The 21785-nt window shown below is 38.6% G+C and overlaps 1 protein-coding gene across 1 annotated transcript in view; it reads left to right on the top strand.

Moving 5' to 3' along the window:
• The first annotated feature begins 677 nt into the window (after nt 1–677).
• The window catches only part of LOC115219717 (von Willebrand factor A domain-containing protein 8), a 117254-nt gene continuing 96146 nt past the window's right edge, over nt 678–21785 (top strand). The window contains exons 1-11 of the mRNA XM_029789906.2: nt 678–996; nt 10393–10473; nt 11522–11577; nt 13282–13356; nt 14188–14298; nt 15290–15457; nt 15790–15954; nt 16867–16916; nt 18808–18916; nt 20718–20822; nt 21264–21380. Coding sequence (XP_029645766.1) covers nt 852–996; nt 10393–10473; nt 11522–11577; nt 13282–13356; nt 14188–14298; nt 15290–15457; nt 15790–15954; nt 16867–16916; nt 18808–18916; nt 20718–20822; nt 21264–21380 — 1182 coding nt within the window. The 5' untranslated portion in view covers nt 678–851. The remainder of the gene's footprint in view (nt 997–10392; nt 10474–11521; nt 11578–13281; nt 13357–14187; nt 14299–15289; nt 15458–15789; nt 15955–16866; nt 16917–18807; nt 18917–20717; nt 20823–21263; nt 21381–21785) is intronic.

Genomic DNA, 21785 nt, shown 5'->3' with positions numbered 1-21785 from the left:
TACGAGACAATGGGACAGTGAAATAATGAATGTAAACGTTGATTAAGTGTTAATACTAAAGTGTCGTAATTTAGCTAGGAGGCATGATTTCAACCTCTGGGTTAGCCTTTCTGTCTGTATGCCTGCATGTTCTGGTTGAGGTGTAACAGGGATCAGTTCCATATTTCAGAGAACGTTACAGAATGCGATAGGTACCTGAAGGAGCCCGATTGCATTGGTTGAAGTGTCTTGACGTTTACAACTAAGATGAGGACACTAATACGAATATATCAGTATATGATAATCGCATATGATAGGGCACAGATAGTGTGTCTATAGCCAGCTGGAGGAGGTATCTTCCTGGGGTTACAAACTACAGTAGCATCCACCCTTAGGGGTTAGCCATATTCAAATGGCAAATATGCGTCACGATGTGTTACCGCTATTGTTTATAACTCGCTCTGAGATTTATCATTACATATTGTTTTTATTTTATCAGATCAAGGAATAAGTCGATCTGCAAATGATTTGAACTCACGAATTAGAAAAACAAAGCTAAATACTGTAAAACTCGCTGTCCTATCTTTCTGAGAGTCGACTGCTCCAATTTTTCTTATCTCATTAATCAGGTTAAGAGCTAGGATACAATCAAGGGAAATAATCAAATGAGGGTACGAGAGTTATCTAACTTGATACTTTTCATCATTGAATTTCAAGACATCGGTCAGTGATGTCAGTCCTTTCGGAACTCAGCTAGCGATCTCTGGTTTACCGGGGTGTATTTATATATATATGTTTGTATATATTTTTCTACCTTTTTATCATTACTGAAGTGACTGGAAGGATAATTATCCCAGTGAAAATTAGTGCCGATGTCTCTCATACAGGTATCTCGGGTGTTATTGAGATGTCAGCAACACACCATACCCGGTCGGTTGAAACTTTGGCAGATGGACACCACAATTAAGACCAACAAAAACATTTATTTTGGTTGCTTGCGATATTCCTCCAACGACTGTAAATATACATCTATCTCTCTATCTCTCTTTATTTACCCTTTCCATATATATTTGTTCCAACCGTGCCTTTATTTTGTTTCTGATATCCTTGTTTGTTACACTTTCAATTTAGTGTTACTAACAGTGTCCTTGATTTTGATATTTTTCTCCGCGTTTATGTAATCATTCGGACATTCTTATTTTTAAGCTTTCAGGGTATTCATTTGTTTATTACTTCCATGATACACATTCAGCTCATATTTACACATACATGTACTTTATGTTACGAACATATATGTTACAGGTACTTGTTACAGTATGTAACATTATATATAACATTTTGTATAAAGCATGTAACACTATATATAAAGTGAATTGGTCTAGACGGTTGGTTTTATTTGACTCAGATCACTGACACTGGAGTTATAACATAATTAGCAACGTAAAAGTGCTCGAAATTGAGTTACGTAAGGCGGCGAGCTGATAGAATCGTCTGCGCGCCGGCAAAAATGACTTGCGGCATTTCTTTCGAATTCGCATGCTGAACGTCGAGGTCAACTTTGCCTTTCATCCTTTCGGAGACGATAAAATAAAGTACCGGGATCGATGTAATCGACCAACCTTTCCCCTAAATTTCGGGCCTTGTGTCTATATCAGAAACAAAACCATGTCTATATATATGTCATCTACCTCGTCTCAACAAATTCCGCAGTTTGGAAAACATTAAGTTCAAATGTAAAAGTCTGTATAGGAACTTAGGCAGAGGTTCGGAAAAGCTATCCCTCGAAGCCCCACTCGTCATAGAAAAAGAAAAGGGCATGGGAAGTGGAATGCAAAAATATAGAAAATAGAAATTTCTGCAAAAGATTTTCATATTTTATAGAATCGTAATTCCCATAGTTTAAAAGACAGGAATACTAAAAAATAATTATAAAAAATAAAATAGGGAAATATTACTTCCTTACTTCCCATGAGACATGGAACTTCGAAGGACATCTATTCCAAACTTCTACTAAGAATTGCTCTTTAGGAATTTGTATAGCGATCAACTGTATGATACATTGATTTATCAGACTTGAGATTTATAGGATTTGAGAAATGTGATTGTGAGACGTTCAAGTATTAACTATATGAAGGAAATGAAATATCTATAGTTTAAAATCAAAGCTGAGATAATCTGTGACAAAGGCAATTGTTACTCTCTACTGGTTTTTAGGATCAATATTAAGCTTGATTATCTGGACTACTGCACAATTTCCATCTGCCCCTTTTCACTCACAAAGGGTGAGTTGACACAATGTTAAAGTAAAAGTCTGTTGCAGTGTGATTCAACCTGGGGCTTGATTGGAATTGCAAAGCAAACTTCTTAACCACTCACACAGAGAAATAACTCACTCTTTGCTGTGGATAGGACTAACAATCTTTCACCTTTTAGTTCAGTATCATGTATGATTGTAGGCCACTATTTTGCTTGCATCTCACACTAAAGCCGTGGACTTTGTCCAGCAATTAGAGAACTGCACAACATTTCTGTAAGTTTGCTTCTTCTATTCTTTTTGAGTTAAAATCCAGCTTATGTAAACTTTAATCTCAGTGTCTTCTTAAAGATAACTCTATGCAGAGCATAGGGCACCAGCATGATATCTCTCGTTGTCTTGATCTGTGGCAGTGGATTGCAGTTGTTCTCAGATGTAACTACCTGCCAGTGCTTCAGTTAGTGTGAATCTTCTCTGTTATTTTTGCTCTGCCATACCTTTGTCTCCCTTGGGGTACCCATTGGAGAGCCTGCCTTGTAATGTCAGACAGGTTTCTGTAAAGTGTGTCCCGGCCACTAGCGTAGCTAGGGGTAGTGGTGCTAGGAGTTGTCTGCCCTGGGCAGCACTTTTCATCCTGTTGTAGGCTATTGCTGTAGGCAATGTGTTTTTTGTAGGGTCTAGGGGCAGCAGACAGAAGGGCCGCCCCAGGTGGCATGCACTCTAGCTACACTAGTGGTCCCAGCCAAACCCATTTCCTTTCTTGATCTGGGTTTCAGTAGGCTGTTGGTTCCAATGTTCCTACAAGGCTGTGTCCGAGTCTGTCTTGCCATCTTACCCAAAGGATATTCTGGAGACATCTATTCACAAATGTTTAGAGCTTGTCAATAGAGAACTTTATGACTTACCATGTTTCACGCAACTTATTCACAACCAAATTTTTCAAATCTTTATCGACAGTTCTTCTTTGTTTAAACTATTTTCTTTTGGGTTTAGTTGTAGCAATAGTTCAATGTATGTACATGCACTAAGAAGAGCAAAATGTTCACTTGGTTCTCTGCCTCCTTGACTGGACTTGTAATGACCATCATCATGTGTTAACAAATCTACAATTGTTAAATGATGACTGGTTATATTTAACTTCTGTTAACAATTTTTTTATTCTCCCTCTCTGATGAATAAACTGGATGGGGCAATGAAAACAAATATTTTTTCTCAACATCAGTGCAGGCAGATGTAACTGTGGTTAAGAAACTTGCTTCCTAACAATTAGGTGGTATCAAAAGGTTCCTGGACTAGTTATGTTTAATAACAAATAACTTATTTACCTAAGTATTAACATCATCTCATTTGAAATAGTCACCTTGAGCAGCAATGCATCAGTCCCAGAGTTCCTGCCACTACAGCATATACGATCACAAAAGCAAATTTCACAACTTGCAAAGTATACACAGCGATGTCACTCAGCACGCTGCCTCATTAAGGTCACTTGTAGCTCTTACTGCACACAACTGTCTGGTGCCATCTGTTGGTGTGCTACAAAACTAGTCCAGAAATGTTTTGATACCACCTTATATATGGTTTTGGGTTTAGTCCTTCTGTGTGGCACCATGGGCAAGTGTCTTCTACTATAACCCCGGGCTGAGCAAAACCTTGAAAGAGAATTTCATTGCTAGAAACTGAAAGAAGCCCATTGTGTGTGTGTGTGTGTGTGTATATATATATGTATATATATATATATATATATATATATATATATATATATATATATATATAATCTTGTACAAGCATGTTGTCAGCCATCTGATAATGGGTTAGCTGGCTGGAACTTTGAAGTCACCATCAATAATCTTGTATAAGAAAAATAAACTTGTACTCTACAAAAGTAATGAGGGACTCATCAGATTAAAGTAAAATCGTTTTTATTATAACTGAGCATAAAAACAAATATTAATGTGTGTGTGTGTGTACCCTGCTCTTGATATCTCATAATGGTTGTAAGTGAACATCATTGTCATACAAACGATGTTTGTTTCCAGTCTCCTGTGCAAAACAGGTCTAGCCATGAGAAAATATTACCTTGCTTGGAAACATTTGAAGGTTGGCAACAGCAAGGGCATCCAGCTGTAGAAAATCTGCCTTGGCAAATTCTGTGACCCATGCAGACATGGAAAAGTTGGCGCACACACACACACATCTATGTAAAAATAGTAGCATGTAAAAAGCTCCTGTGCTGGCACTGTATAATAACACCTGCACCCATGCCACATAATAGCTCCTGCACTGGTGCCCTGTGAATAGCACAGTGCACTCTGTAAAGTTGATGGCATCAGGAAGGGCATCCAGCTTTGGAAACTACACCAAATAAGACTGGAACCTGGTGCAGCTCTCCTGCTTGCCAGTTCTGGTCAAACAGTCCAACCCATGCCAGCATGGTAAATGACTGTTAAATGATGATGATGATATATAATGTATTAAATAATTTTAAACAAGAGAAAACTGAATTCAGCAATTGAGGTGGATTACAACCATTATTTGAAGAATTGACCATGTTGAAATTGGAGTTAAAATGTGACTGATGGATTATCCAGCTTACATAATACAGAAGGCAGGAATGATTATGATTCTAATCACTCGTGTGGATGTATCAACCTTTGGAGTACTTTTGAAGGCCCATAACTGGGAGACACAAAATCTTAATAGGAAAGAAGGGAACACAAAAGACAGTCATACTTAGTTGTGAATCTGATGGTTACTATGTATCTTAACTTTTATTTTTTACTCGTTTCAGCCATTAGGATGTGGCCATGCTAAGGCACCACCTTGAAAAATTTTAGTTGAGCAAATCACCCCCAGTACTTATTCTGTTAATCCTGGTTAAGTTACAGGGATGTAAACACACCAAGACTAGTTGTCAAGCAGTGGTCAGGGACAAAAGGACAGACACACACACACACACATCAGTATCATCATTTAACGCCCATCTTCCATGCTGGCAAGGGTTGGATGGTTTAACAGAGCTGGCAAATCAGAGAGATGCACCAGCTCTATTGTCTGCTTTGGCATGGTTTCAATGGTTGGATGCCCTCTTTGATTCTTTGGTCTCCTCTTCCCCCCCACTCTCTCACATTTCTCTGTCTTTCTCACTTTGCACCTCACTGACCCTGCCTTTCTGTTGTCCTGCCAATCCTTGGCACGCTCTCTTTCTTCTCCCCTCCTTAATTCCTTCTTTCTCTCTCTTCTCCCCCTCTTTAGTGCCTTTGTCCCTCTTTTTCTCTCTCTCTTTGATTCCTTTGCCCCTTTTTTCTCTCTCTTCTCTTCTCAACTAGCCTTTCAGCTTCTGAGCACTGCCAGAATAATAATGCCATAAGGCATTATTTTCCAATGTCTAAAGTCAAAAGACACCTGTTGTTTTTGTCCTGTTATTATTATTATTGTTTTTTGTATTTATATTCGTGTGGCATCATCTGTTTTTCTGTCCTTGTTTTGTATACATTCGATCCTTTTTCCAAGAAATCTAATGCTCATAGCTTAGTTTTTCCTGGGGGCTGGCCGGATCGGAGCGATCTCAAGATTAACCCTTTCGTTACCGTATTTATTTTGAGACGTTCTGTGTTTCTCTCAATTATTTTAAATATAACAAAGAATTTAGTAAAATAACCAAGTTATCATTAAGCTGGTGTTAGGAACATTAATTGTGACTAAGGCTTGGTGGAAGATTTTAATTCAAAAATTATGAAAACAAGACATTTTACCACAGAGCCAGAGCCGGTTTTGGCCGGGTTTGTAACAATGGGTTAATCAGCCAAAATTGCGAGGATGATCCAGTTCTTGACTGAAGATTAGAGGCTTCGAATGACCCGTCCGTTTTTTTGTGTTGTCTATTTGAATGTTTTGCGTTCTTGTCCCATTTTGCATTTTTATATATATTTTTTATACATAGATTATTGCGGCGTAATGTACACCTTGTTCTCTTATATATATATATATTACAAACTGTTTTTCAAATGATGTAGTAGTTTGACAAAAAAAACAAAAAACTGACAGAATAAATACCAAACCTTAAAATGATAAGTACTGGGGATGATTTGTTTGATTATATCATTTGAGATGGTACTACAGCATGGCTATTGTTCTATGACTGAAACAAGTAGAACATAAAATGTAAAACAAGGAGTAATTTTAGTTCCCTCCATTCCAAGTTACCATATCCTCCACCTTTTCTTTGTTCTTCAATCTCATCAGAAGAGCAAAGCTTGAAAATACTAGATCCTTTGTCTCTCCTCCATACCTTCTCATGTTTTCTTCTAATTTGTTCATCTCCCATATCAAGCAGTGCAATATTGACAATTTCTTTATAACAAGTTGTGAGTTCAGATTTATTGATGTTGCTTTTTTGTTTTTTGTTTTTTATTTTATTCTAAGTACGAGGTTATAAATGAGGACACACTGTTTAAATGTTATCAGCGGAATTCTATTTTGTAACTTTGTTTACAACTTCACTTTCTCTCTCTCTTTTTCTCATTTGCACTCTTTCTCTCCCTTTTAATTCTCTCCCTTTCTTATCTGCTCTCTCGCCTTTGATTTTCTTTCTCACATTTGCCCTCTCTCTTACCCCCATTTCTCATGCCCATTCTCTTATACACCCTCTCTCTCTCTTTATTTGCCCCTCTCTCATATTTGCTATATCTCTCATGCACACTCTTTTTGATCACTCTCTCTCTCTTGCCTACTCTCTTTGATTTGCACTCTTTTTTCTCTCTTACATTCACAGTCTTTTTCCTACACAAGCCCTCATTCACTACCTTTCTCTCTATCTCTCTCCCACCTCTCTCCCATCCACACATACGTACTTTTTCTCCTTTTCTCTCACAGATGTACTCACCTTTCTTTCACACACAAGTAAATTCATTCCCCCACCCTTGTACCATTTCTGTCATTTGGGTCACCTGAATATCTTTTTAGTCTTGGGCTTGCTTTATGACCTGGGCCCAGATCGTTTCAGTATAGAATTAAATACTAGTGTAACTTCCATTTAAGTGTTTCATTGAGTTTGATAATTTGGTGGCACCTGTCTGCTTCACTGGACAAGGGTGCTTTCAACTCCCTAGTAGCTCATTTATTTTTGACAAGTTATATTTTTGAATTCTGCTGCATGCCAACTTACCCTCCATACCAAGCAAACCAAATAAGGGGCTACTTCAGTCACCGACCATTCAACTATGAGTAGTACTGGATTACATGGTTACCAGTAAGCAAGTTTCCATTAGTCTTTGATGGAATTGGACCTGACCTGACATATCTTTTGTCTTTTACTTGTTTCGGTCGTTAGAGTGTGGTCATGCTGGAGCACCACCTTGAAGGGTTTAATTGAACAAAGTGACTCCAGTACTTATCTTCAAAGTCTTGTGCTTATTCTGATGGTTTGCTTTGTTGAAATTGCTAAGTTACAAGGAGGTAAACAAACCAACACTGATTGTCAAGCAAAGGAGATAACATACACAAACACACACTCATACACAGATATATATATATATATATATATATATCATCATCATCATCATCATTTAGCGTCCGCTTTCCATGCTAGCATGGGTTGGACGGTTCAACTGGGGTCTGTGCAGCCAGAAGGCTGCATCAGGCCCAGTCTGATCTGGCAGTGTTTCTACGGCTGGATGCCCTTCCATATACATATATATATATATATATATATATAACAAAGTGGAGTTGTGGGGTACCGCACGAGTGGAATTATATACGAAAGAAGGTTTGAAAATGCAATTTAAAAGATGTTTATTTACTTTACCGGTTTCACTCTTTGGAAAAAGATTGTCAAATATATATATATATATATGGCTCCCACGCAGTTTTTTGTCTACTAAATTCATTCAAAAGGCATTGGTCAGCCCAAGTATAATAGAAGACACTTGCCTAAGGTGCCATACAATGGGACTGAACCTGAAACCATGTGGTTGCAAAAGTGAGGTTCTTAACCACATGGCCATGTCTGTACCTAATTTTTAACTTTAAAAAACATTATTATGTTTACCTTTCCTTGTGAAATCTATCAGTAATTGGTAAAATTGGAAGGATATATTGGTTAGTGTAGTTTTGGATCTTGGCACTTTGCCATTTATGACAACAAGAGTTCCAGTTGATCTGATCAACAGAATAGCCTGCTCGTGAAATTAATGTGCATGTGGCTGAAGCACTCAACGGACACGTGTGCCCTTAATGCAGTTCTCAGGGAGATTAAGCTTGACACAGAATGTGACAAGGCAGGCCCTTTGAAATACAGGTACCATTCATTGTTGCTAGCTGAGTGAACTGGAGCAATGTGAAATAAAGTGTCTTGCTCAAGGACAATGTTTATTTAAACTATTATAATGTTTATGATTATAGATTATTGTTTATGACTGCAAGATATATATATATATGAGCATATTTCTTTTACTTGTTTCAGTCATTAAACTGCAGTGTTGCAGAAGTTTTAGTTGAATGGATTGATCCCAGTACTTTTTTTTTTTTAAAGCCTGGTTCTTATTTTACCAGTCTCTTTTACTGGAATGCTAAGTTACAGAAACATAAACACCACCAACACAGGTTGTCAAGCAGTGGTGGGGGTACAGACACACAAAAACACACACACACAAACAAAGGGGTTTCTTTCAGTTTCTGTCTCAAATCCACTCAGAAGGCTTTGGTCACAAGGCTATAGTTGAAGACACTTGCCCAAGATGTCATGCTGTGGGACTGAACCTGGAACCATGTTGAAGCAAGCTTCTTACCACACAGCCACACCTGCACCTATATGTGTGTGTGTGTGGATTGTTTTGTTATTTTAGTGAAAGCATATATGAAATACCCTGTGGCTTGAAGTATTGACATTAAGGGTTGTTTTTATATTCTTTTTATTCATTAGCTGAAGTTCATATTTAGTTATTATTTTAGTTGCTTTTTTAGAGTTTGTGAGGCTACTTTAGGTAATGGTTATTGTATTAGATGGTATATAAGATGCAAATGTCTAAACAAAAAAAATCGTCCTTGCTCCTATGTGCAGAGTTGTGTCTATATTGTAATGCACTTAGAACTTTTCCCCCAGATTTTGTATGGCTGAAATTGGGGTGCATCTAATATACCCATGCATCTTCTATGCCATCAAATATGGTACGTTGGAAAAATAACAGATTATAAGAATATTAATGAGGTTTTAATTAAATCAGAGAGTTTGTATCTGGGTCAGTCTCAGGCAAATTTGTATTAAGTGCAAATGTCCGAGTTTTTCAACTGATTAATCTCAATTCCAGATTACTAGATGACACAAGAGAAATTTAACCCTTTTGCATTTAAACTGGCCATATTTGATCCATAAATTCTACCTGTTCTATGTTCAAACTGGCCAGATCTCACTCCTGCTCCTACAATTTTATTCCAGTTGACGAATTTGGTTCGATTTACAGGCTTCTTTAAGTTTCCATTTGCCAAATCTACTGAAAGCTTTGGTTAGCCCATGGCTATAATAGAAGACACTTACCCTAGGTGCCATACAGTGGGACTGAACCTGAAGCCATGTGGTTGGAAAGCATGCCTGAGTCATTTATTCTTCACTTAGTCATATCTATATATATAAAACTCTAGTTGTGTGAGTGTCTGTCCCCTTCGATTTAGATTCCTAACTCCTCCCACATTTTGCGGTGCAGTTTAACCAAATTCGGGTATCTTATAGTCGTGATTCATATCGAGCCCGTCTGACTATTAGCGCGCGTCAACGATGAGTCTACGATTTTAAAAATAATTTAACATCATTTTTTATTCCATTTTAATGCATAAAATGCATCGTATGTCGATGGCGGCGGAGTTGGCGTCCACGCTCACAGCTGCACCTGTTTGCTTCTCCCCCTTCCCTCCCTCGTGAAGCTGTGGGGAAGGGAGTGTAAAGAAATCAACGTCGTAATGCGTTGTGAAGGAAACCAGCGTTCTTTTAGAACAACGACCTCATGGCTTGAAGACACCAAAACAAAAATGGCTAAGAAAGCCCGAATTTATAAGGGAAGTAACTCTCTAAAAATGCTTATATAGTTATTTCCCTTACAAACCCGAGCAACGCCGGGCGATACTGCTAGTTATAAAATAAATTTCTTTATTTTTGTTCTTTCTTTTAGCCTCAAAGCATGTCAGCATTGGTGATATCAAGAAAGTGCTTAAACAACCACAGAATCCAGAATTAGTACCGGTTAAATACAGTAAGTAAATATTAGTTATTGTTTGTTAATACTTTTTGTGTTGTTTTTTTTGTGGGGGGGGGTAATTTTTCACTGATTTGATTTGTATTTTAAATTAATTACCGGTTCACAGTTCTATACTGTACTAAATGTTTACCTACAGATTTTGACCAGCCACTGTATCATTATCATCATCAACATCATTATTTTAATGTCCACATTTCTGTGCTTGCATGCGTAGGATGCAGATTTTCTATGGACGAACGCCCTTTTCTGTTGCCAACCTTTGCCTATTTCTAGGTAAAGTAATATTTTTGCATGGCCAGACATGTTTTTGAGGAACATTGAAAAATGAACGACACTGCTTGCATGACAGTAACTCTCATTTACAACTATTGCGTGATATCAAGACAAAGAGATATGAACACACACTCACATACACAAGGACACACACACATACATACACACATGCATACACACACACACACATACACGTCCCACCCATGCTAGCATGGAAGACAGACATTAAACGATAATGATGATACACACACATTTTTATTTTAGTTGACTCAGTCTATTGCTTCTCTGAATTAGTGACAGGAAGGGCATCCAGCCATAGAAAATATGTCTCAACAAATTCTGTCTGACTTACGCAAGCATGGAAAAGCAGGTGTAAAACGATGATGATGATGATGATGCTAACTTTGGGTCTCTACTGAAAGTTTATTAAACCTAAATGTATTCAGATTACTTTGTCAAATTTAAAGCTTATTTATTCACATTGTTTTGAATTAATCATGCATTATCTTCTAGCTTCAAGATTTCAATGATGTGATTGTAATTTTGTAGAATGACATTGTAGGGTAGATGCGAGAGGCCAGATTTGGTTAGTTTGATGATAAAGCGGTAGAATATTTGGGCTGGATATGGCCAGTTTAAATGGAAAAAGGTTAATTAGGTTACAATTTTCAAAAACTCTTCCCAGATATTTAAGTAATTAATTTTTGAGGTTTGTTTTTAACTGAATTTTATTTCTTGAAATATTTCAAAATTATGTTTTTGCTTTCAGTCTGTTCAAACCCATCACAAGCTGTTCTCCGGCATTTAAGATGGATAATGCAAAAGGTATATTCTCTATTGTTTTTTTGTTTGTGTGTGTTTTATAAATTTCTGAATCCAGTCCACACTGTAAAGTGGTTGGCATTTGGAAGGGCATCCAGCTGTAAAGAGCATGCCAAAACTGACCTCACCTGTGCTAGTGCCACATAAAAAGCACTGAGTCCACCTCTGAGAGTGGTTAGTATTAGGAAGGGCATCCAGCTGTAAAAACCCTGCCAAAACAGACACAGTAGTTTGGAGTAGTCTTCTACCTGGCCAGCTCCTGTCAGCTGTCCTACCCATGCATGCATGGAAGTTGGATGTTAAATGATGATGATGAATAGTTGTCTCTCATGAATTAACTAGTGTATTTTTTATCTCCATCAAATTACATAAGTAATATTGAGCAGCGTGTAATTCTTAGATTATTAAAAAAAATATATAACATCTCAGTATTTCAAAGACCTCTTGGTGTTCTGACAAAATATTCAGGCATGGTTGTTTGGTTAAGAAGTATGCTTGCCAACCACATGAGTTTTGGGTCCAGTTCTACTGTGTGGCATGTTGGGCAAGTATTTTCTACTATAGTCTTGAATCAACTGGAACCTTATGACTAGATTTGACACAATGAAATTTAATAAAACCTATCATATGTATGTACACGCATATGTGTGTTTGTGTGTTCTCATCTTGATGTCCTGCGATTGTTATAAATAAGTATCACTGTCGTGTAAGCAGTGTCTTTTATTTTTAATATCTTGCTTGGTAACAAGTGAAGATTGATAATATGAGGAGCATCCAGCAGTAGAAAATCTGCCTTGATAAACTCTGTTTGATCCATGCAAGTATGGTAAAGTGGATGTTGAAAATGATATTGATTTTGCTGGTATTCTCTTTATCTTGATTTTCAGAGGCATACTGAGTGTAGATTCATACTGCATGCATACCAGTTTTAGAACAGTTACACTAGGTCCTTACAAGTCATAAGGGGCAACTAAAAAGGTATAAAGAAGGATATCTGGATATAAAACACATCATCAGAAAATGTCCAATCCTTGCCATCATAAAAGAAGAGTTGACATAAGACAATGATGATGGTGATACTAGTTGTACGTTACTAACAGCACTAAAGTAGCCTAACGATGGTTGCCTTTTCTTGTCATTGGGATGTTTACATTTATGCGACATATGAATGTGGTCGATAACAGTGCCTCCTGACTTGCTCCTGTGCAGGTGGCACGTAATATATACCATTTGAACGTGGTCGATGCCTGTACCCCCTGACTGACTCCCATGCTGGTGGCACATAAAAAGTACCATCAGGACGTGATTGATGCCAGGGCCACCTGGCTGGCTTACATGCCTGTGGCATGTAAAAAGCACCCACTGCACTCTCGGAGTGGTTGGCACTAGGAAGGGCATTCAGCTGTAGAAATATTGCCAGATCAGATTGGAGCCTGATGCAGCCCACTGGCTTTCCAGACCTCAGTCAAACTGTCCAGCCCATGCCAACATGGAAAATGGACGTTAAATGATGATGATGATGATCCCAGCAGTTCTCAAATAGTGTGCTATAGTGCATTAGTAAACTAATGCACCAATATACCACTTTGCATCGGTGCATTTCAGTACACAGCACCACTAGAAGTATTTAGGTGCATTGTGAATTTTTAATTATAATAAATATTTCAAAATCTATTAATCACTCTTTATTGTTCCTCTTGTTATTAGGATCTACTGGAACAAGATGTATTTTTGATTGGCTCCCCTGGTCCTATCCGAAGACAACTGGCCATGATGTATTTGGTAAGTATTTTTGTCTCCCTTGGTTAATACCAAATAAAATTACCATCAGGTGACACTTTATAAGCACCCATGCAGGTGCTGTGTTACCGCACCTGTACCAGTGCTGTGTAAATGCACCTGTGCTGGTGGCACGTAAAAAGGAGCCAGCACACTCTGTTAGGTGGTTGCCATTAGGAAAGGCATCCAGCCGTAGAAACCATGCTACAACAGACAGTTGGAACCTGGATAGCTCCATGTCAAACTGTCCGACCCATGCCAGCATGGAAAGTGGATATTAAACTATGATGATGATGATGATGATGATGGAAGAAGACCATTGGATAATTATAGTCCTTGATACACTATGTCTGGAGTTAAATTTGTATAGTTATATTTGAAGTATCTTTGATTGTAGGTCTGCCCTGCTTGTTCAGAACAAGAAAGGGTAAACAACATCCCTTAAATGGACAACACCACAGATAATAGTGAGCACAATGGAAAAACCAAATCATCATCATCATCATGATCATTTAACGTCCGCTTTCCATGCTAGCATGGGTTGGACGATTTGACTGAGGGCTGGCGAACCAGATGGCTGCACCAGGCTCCAATCTTGATCTGGTAGAGTTTCTACAGCTGGATGCCCCTCCTAACGCCAACCACTCCATATAACAATCAATTGTGCAGCAACTGCTGCTACTGCTACTACTGCTGCAACTACTACTACTACTACTACTACTACTACTACTACTACTACTACTACTACTACTACTACTACTACTACTACTACCACCACCACCACCACCACCACTACCACCTCTACTACTACTACATGATTTATTTTTTATGCAGGAGCTGACAAAACGTGAAGTAGAATATGTATCTTTGTCCAGAGATACTTCAGAATCTGATCTTAAGCAACGGCGTGAAATTCTTGCAGGAAATGCATTCTATGTTGATCAGGTAAATATTGTTTTTTTTTGTCTCTATCTTTGTTGATATTTGTTGTTTAATCTCAGGTCAACCCTGATTGAAACGACCTATGATCAGAAGCATACCAGTCCACTCAGCTGGCAAAAATGAGTTGAACCTGTATTTGAAAGGGCTAGCCTTGTCACATTCTGTGTCATGCTGAATCTCCCTTAGAACTATGTTAAGGGTACACATGTCTGTGGAGCACTTAACCACTTGCATGTTGATTTCACAAGCAGGCTGTTCTATTGATCAGATTAGTTGGAAGGTGGCGAGCTGGCAGAAACGTTAGCACGCCGGGTGAAATGCTTAGTGGTATTTCATCTGCCACTACATTCTGAGTTCAAATTCTGTCGAGGTCGACTTTGCTGTTCATCCTTTCGAGGTCGATAAATTAAGTACCAGTTGTGTGCTGGGGTCAATCTAATCGACTGACCACCTCCCCCAAATTTCGGGCCTTGTGCATTATCTAATCCTTTACTGGTTTTAATCATTGGACTGCAACCATGGCAAGGTATCACCTTGAAGGGTATTAGTTGAATAAGATTGCTCTCTGTAATTATTTTTAAGTTTGGCACTTATTCTGTAGGTCAGTTTTACTGTACTGCTAAGTTATGAGCACATGAAGAAACCAACACCACTTGTCAAGTGATAGTGGTGAGTACAAACACATTCACACACACACACACACACACACGATGGACTTCCTCATACAGTTTCTGTCTACCAAATCTACACACAAGGTTTTGATTGGCTTAGAGCTATAGTAGATGACATTTGCCCAAGGTGCTGTGCAGTGGGACTGAACCCAAAACCACATGGTTGCAAAGCGAGCGTCTTAACCACACAGCCATGCCTGCACCTAAGCTTATTAATGTATTTATTGATCTTTTCTTTCCTTTTATTTCAGAGATTAAGGTGGACTGCAAATGTACAAAGTATGTTCTTGCTAAAGGCTGTTAATTTTTTTTTTTCCATTCAGTGTGCTGTGAATGCTGCTGTAAAAGGTCGGGTTTTGGTTCTTGAAGGCATTGAAAAAGCTGAAAGAAATGTCCTTCCTGTGCTGAACAATCTTTTGGAGAATCGAGAAATGCAACTTGAAGATGGTCGCTTCTTGGTAGCAGCATCACGCTATGACCAGTTGTTGGAAGTCAGTATCTCTCTCTCTCTCTCTCTCTCTACCCACCTGTTGTCTACCTGCCTCTCTCTCTCTCTCTCTCTCTACCTACCTAGCTGTCTGTCTGTCACCATCCTATTCTTTTTGTCCTTCCTTCTTTCTTTCTTTTTTGCTTTCTTTCATGCATGTGCATTTGGCTAAACTACAATAACAACTATAACAATATTTACCTTGTTTCCGTCTAAGGATTTGATAGATATCAAAATATACCTTATAAAGCTTCAAAGAATGACAGAACAGTTGTGTTTTGGTTATGGTAAATATTGAAGAAAGGTTTTCTCATCCTCTTTTTTTTTCTCTTTTAGGATTATTCTAAAGAGGAACTAGACAAACAGAACCTAGTTCGGGTCCATGAAGATTTCAGAGTGATTGCCCTTGGTCTTCCTGTTCCTCGTTACAAAGGCAATCCTCTTGATCCGCCCTTGCGGTCTCGGTTCCAAGCTCGAGGAATTTCTGCGTTACCATTTAAAGTAAGAATTGTTTTTATAAGGCAATTTTCCATATCTCTATTTCTCTCTCTCCCCTCTCCGATTTACTTCTTTCTCCTTCCTTTTCTTTTACATTCAGGCTGCAGTGGAAGACTGACATAAACACAAAGACATACACACATGCACACACATGACAGGCTTTGGTTGACCCAAGGCTATAGTAGAAGTCCCTTGACCAAAGTGCCATGCAATGGGACTGAACTTGGAACCATGTTGTTGGGAAGCAAGTTTCTTACCACACAGCCATGCCTGCACCTATTTCTAGTCTTCTGTGAAAAACATGTCTGGAAAAATATTATTTTACTTGAAAGTAGGTGAGGGTTGGTGACAGGCAGGGCATCCAGCTGTAGAAAATGTACCTCTGTAAATTTTATCTGACCCATGCAAGCATGGAAAAATGCACCTTAAATGATGATGATGATAATGATATCTTGGAATTAAAATGGATCTTCATCAGTTTTGGCAGTGTGTGTGTTCAGTTGTTTTTTTCTATTGAGTTACCTGCTCATTAAATTTACATAAAAGTGGCTGGATATTCCACAGATATGTATTCACTTAATGTAATCCTTGAGCAGAAACAGCATGACATAATGTATAACATGGCTGGAGTTTTGAAACACAGATACAATCCATGTAACAAGAAATCTACACAGTTTTTGTCTACCCAATTTCACTTAAATGGCTTGATTCAACCTGAGGGCTATGGTAAAACAACAAAAAACAAATACAAAAGAAACTTGTTGAAGCTGTCATGTGATAGATTTGTATCTTAGACCTTGTGATTGTGAAACGAACTTTCGTGTATGTGAATACACATAACAAATATATTTAACAGAACACTATTTCATTCTACAGATGTTTAATATAAAACTTATTCCTTTGATTCTATTGTAGGAACATTTAGAAATGTTGCAGGAAATTGGACCAAAGATCTCATCAAATAAGTAAGCTACTGCGATTTCATTTCTTCATATCTGGTACTGCTGTCATGTAAAAAGAACTGGTGATGCTGCTACATAAAAAGCACCCAGTATTCTCTGTAAAGTGGTTGGCGTTAGGAAGAGCATCCAGCCATAGAAAACAAGCCATAACAGACAATGGTACCTGCTGCAGCCTCTGGCCTTGCCAATTTTTGTCAAGCTGTCCAGCCCATGCCAGCATGGAAAATGGGCATTAAATGTTGTTGATGATGAAGGTGTAGGCCTGGATGTATGGTTAAGAAGTGTGCACACCATGATAAGGTGTGTTTCGAGGGAGAATTTTCAACCTACTATTTCTAGTAGAATGAGTGATTGCATAGCTTTCCTCATTGGTGCATCTACTTGTCTTGCTGTATGGATTGCTGGACATAGGTGACAATCTATGTGTATTAAGATATTAAATTAATATTGGGGTTCACTGTACCTTCACATTGTACCTATTTATATGTATGTGGATTGAGTAGAACAGTAGTGAAGCATACCTTGCATTTTTACCTGTTAAATATTATCTGAATAAGAAACATTTAACTGTACCACCACTTTGTATTCTTGGAGCTGATGAGGAAGCTCCTTCAGAGTAATTTGATCTCCTAGAAATAGCAGCCAAATTCTGTCAGATCACATCTTACCATCTTATTTCTTTATTGCCCACAAGGGGCTAAACATAGAGGGGACAAACAAGGACAGACAAAGGGATTAAGTCGATTACATCGACCCTAGTGCATAACTGGTACTTAATTTATCAACCCCGAAAGGATGAAAGGAAAAGTCAACCTCAGCGGTATTTGAACTCAAAACGTAATGGCAGACGAAATACCCCTAAGCATTTTGCCCGGCATGCTAATGTTTCTGCCAGCTCACTGCTTAAGAAAAGTGTGGTACACATCAGATAGGCACAAAAAGTCAGGATGGGCACAACTGGAATGTTTTTGAATGGTTTATGCAATTAAGATTGAACTAGGACTTAACAACACCAGTGGCAAAGCCATGTCATTGAGATTTAGGGCTCACAACTATTAGCAACGATACTGGCATACTTGAACTTGATGGTCTATTCAATAGATTAATATTATAGTTTAATCCACTCAATTTAAGAGAAGAGCTTAAGGCCATAACATCATCATCAACATCATTTAATGTCTGTTCCATGCTGCTTGGATGAACTTGGTATGGGTTGACAATATTCAGTGGTCCTAAGGATTGCATTGTGCTCCAGTATCTAGTTTGGTATGGTTTCTATGGCTGGCTGCCCTTCTTAACCACTTTACTACAAATACTAGATGTATTTTTTTTCATGGTACCAGCACTAGTGAGACCACTATGCAGCTTACAAGACTATGAATCCCAAGGGATGGAGGACAAAGATATGCTAGGAGATGAAGAGTAGGGAGGGATTAAAATATGAGAGAAAATGGCAGGACAGGTTTCTTGCTGTAGAGGAGCTACATGACTACTAGTGGAGAGGGTAGATGTGACAGGGTGGAGCTGGGAAATGATAAAAATAGTGGTGATATGGTGTTAGAGGGCATGAGGCGGGTAGGAATGAGTGGGGTATTGTGGCCAGGAGTGAGTGGGGGAGTAAGAGATGTCTGATAGTGCAGAGCAGCAGAATAGAAATGATACAGTAAACAGAAAGATGGGAGAGAGAGAGAGAGAGAGAGAGATGACATGCTTTTGGGTAGGTTTGCAGGAGTGGGTGGGGAAGAGGTAAGTAGGTGTTGTGTATGAGGAGAGTGAGGCTATGGTGATGGGAAAGGAAAGATAATTTGGTGGAACAGTGGAAGTGGGTGGGAAAATAATCCTTGATTGAAGTCTCAGGAAGTACTAATAATTTCTGAATTTTTTTATTCCACAGACTATCTCTGATGTTATCTTTTGGTACAACACTCCTTACTGAGGAATCAGTTTCTCTTGGTTTACCTGACTTTCCCATTGATAATCTTTCAGCTATGATAGCTGTTCTAGTAAGTTTCTTTCATTATACTACACTTTCATCGTCATCATCATCATCATCTTTCTGTTTTCCTTCTTGGTATGGGTTGGATGGTTTTTACAAGAGCTGGTAAGGCCAGGGGCTGCATCAGGCTCCATTGTCTGTTCTGGCATGGTTTCTATTGCTAGATGCCCTTCTTAACACCAACTGCTTTACAGAGTGTGCAGGGTGCCTTGAATGTTCCACCAGCATAAGTGCATTTTATGTGGCACTGACATGAGTGCATTTTAGGTGGTACTGGTACAAGTGCATTTTACATGGCACTTGAGTGCATTTTACATGGCACTTGAGTGCATTTCACATGGCACTGGCACTAGTGCATTTTATGTGGCACCAGCACATAAAATTGTGTGTATGTGTGTATATATATCATTCCTTCCTTAGACACTCCACTGATGGAGTGTTAAAAGAGACACTTGATTGAGAATGCAAATGATTTTGCTCCATTTCTTCCTTATTCTGTTATTCATCTTAAGGGTAGTACAGGGTATTTGGGCTAATTTGACAATTTGCAGAAAAGGGAAAGAAAACACAATATTCCATCCAAAAATAAAAATATTTTAAAACAATGAAAAATATCAACTAGATTATGTCTTGGAGATAACAGTTTTCTCAAAGTAGTTGCCCTCAGCTTCCACCTCAATCCCAAGATAGCTCTAGAACCTGGTTCATTCATTCCTCACTGTATGCCTGGGAAGATATTCAAACACCCTCTTGATCTTGGCCACCAGCTGAGCTTTGGTGTTGCAGGCAGAATGGTTGGTGTCTTTCTCATCTATGCCCTGCACGTAGTACTCCATGGGATTACAATCAGGGAAACTTAGAAGGCCAGAAATTGGGGCTGATAAAGTCATAGAAATTCTCCAACAACCACTTCTGACTCTTTCTGGTGGTATGGCATGGAGCCAAATCCTCACACATACGGTTTTCCAGCAGCAACCCTCTCAAGCCAGGGTTTGACCGTAGTTTCCAGCAGCTTCACATAGCCATTTCAATTGAGCCTGAGGTCCTGTTCATCAATTGTTGAATGAATTTGAGCATGCGGATGCAGTCAGAACACTTACTGTGTCCCTCCTGCTGGCCACAGCTTTGCAGTCTCTGTTACATCTGTCACATCTTACAGACTTTATAGAGTTCACAGAGCATTGAGCAGCAGTCATAATGGCATTTTGACACCTGGCACAAATCATCATGATACAGATAACTCTTTTTTCCATATTTAGATGGCTTCAAGGCGGTGAGCTGGCGGAAACGTTAGCATGTCAGGCGAAATGCTTAGCAGTATTTCATCTGCTGTTTGCCGAGGTCAACTTTGCCTTTCATCCTTTTGGAGTCGATTAAATAAGTACCAGTTACACACTAGGGTCGATGTAATTAACTTATTCCCTTTGTTTGTCCCCTCTATGTTTAGCCCCTTGTGGGCAATAAAGATATAAATATTTAGATGGCTTCCCGTTCTCTATATCAGCTAACTTTTTCTCAACTTCAAATTTATGCTGCCAACACTGTTGATTGTTCACCAATGCAACAAGCTGTTCCTGAAAAAAGGAGATCCAAAAAATATTCTCAAATTTATCTTGAACATTCTGTATAGTGGGAGCAGCCACGAGTCCTCAGTGTTCATTGAAAAATTTACCTCAAAGAATTTTGTTTGACCTATGCAAGTATGGAAAATGGATGATGATGACAATGATGCTGTATTTATATATATATATGTGTGTGTGTGTATAAGTAAAATTTGTGTATATGAATATACTTTGTTTAAATTTCAGAATAGTCATCCACACCTATCACTAACAGACGTGATTTATCGTATCTATCCTTATAATATGTTTCTCAATAAGGAAGGGATTGCTGCTGTGGAAGGGACCATGAAGGTGAGTTTTTAACTGATTACACACTCATTTTGCTTTTTATATTTTCAATGTATATAGAAGAGGTGCAGGTATGCTTGTATGGTTGAGAAGTTTGCTTCCCAGCTACATGATTTCAAAACCAATTCCACTGTGTGGAACCTTGGGCAACTGTCTTCTACTACAGCCCTGAGCAGACCAAAACCTTCTGAGTAGATTTCATAGATAGAAACTGAAAGAAGCTCATTGTGTGTGTGTGTGTGTATTTTTAGGTGGTTGTATGTGTGTGAGTGTGTATGTTTGTGGCTGTCTTGATATTGCATGAGAGTTGTATATGATTGTTGCTGTCATCCACCATCACCGTCATCATCATCATCATTATTACCACCAACATCACCACCACCCCATGATTATATAATTGTCTAGAATTGTCGAGCTTATGAGGTTTTGTGTTTTGAAATTCAGAAATTTGATTTGGTAGATCACCGAAGTAGGGAGGCTATGGATGTCACTAATGTCGATAAATCTGGTATGTACGCTACCGTTCACATGAAGTCCGGATCAGACACATCTCATTGTAAGGTATGTAGCTTCTTTCATTATTGCATCTGTTATTTTCTTGTACAGAGTCAGTGAGAGAAGAGGCCACGGACCAGGACTGGAAAGTATATGACTGAACTTTGCGAGAGATATGGTTATGTAATGGATGTTTGGTGAGGGGATGTGAAGTACATTGGTGCATAGGAATGAGATATATAACCAGAGAGAACAGGCAATCAGAAGTGATTAAAGAGAATAGTGTCTGTGTGTGTGTGTGTGTGGTGCCAGTGAAGATATGATACCGTCTTGTTCCGGCAGCTCTGTAAGAATAAGTACCAGGCTTTAAAAGAAGAAAATAAATACTGGGGTTGATTCATTCAATTAAAAATTCTTCAAGGCATGGCCATACATGTGCCTTTACCCTTGTTGCTTTTGGGATTTGTTTCA

Source organism: Octopus sinensis, linkage group LG15, assembly GCF_006345805.1.
Source record: "Octopus sinensis linkage group LG15, ASM634580v1, whole genome shotgun sequence".
In the NCBI taxonomy this organism is placed as follows: Eukaryota; Metazoa; Mollusca; class Cephalopoda; order Octopoda; family Octopodidae; genus Octopus; species Octopus sinensis.
Note: the sequence above shows the minus strand (reverse complement) of the source record. Positions and strands in the feature narration are given on the sequence as shown.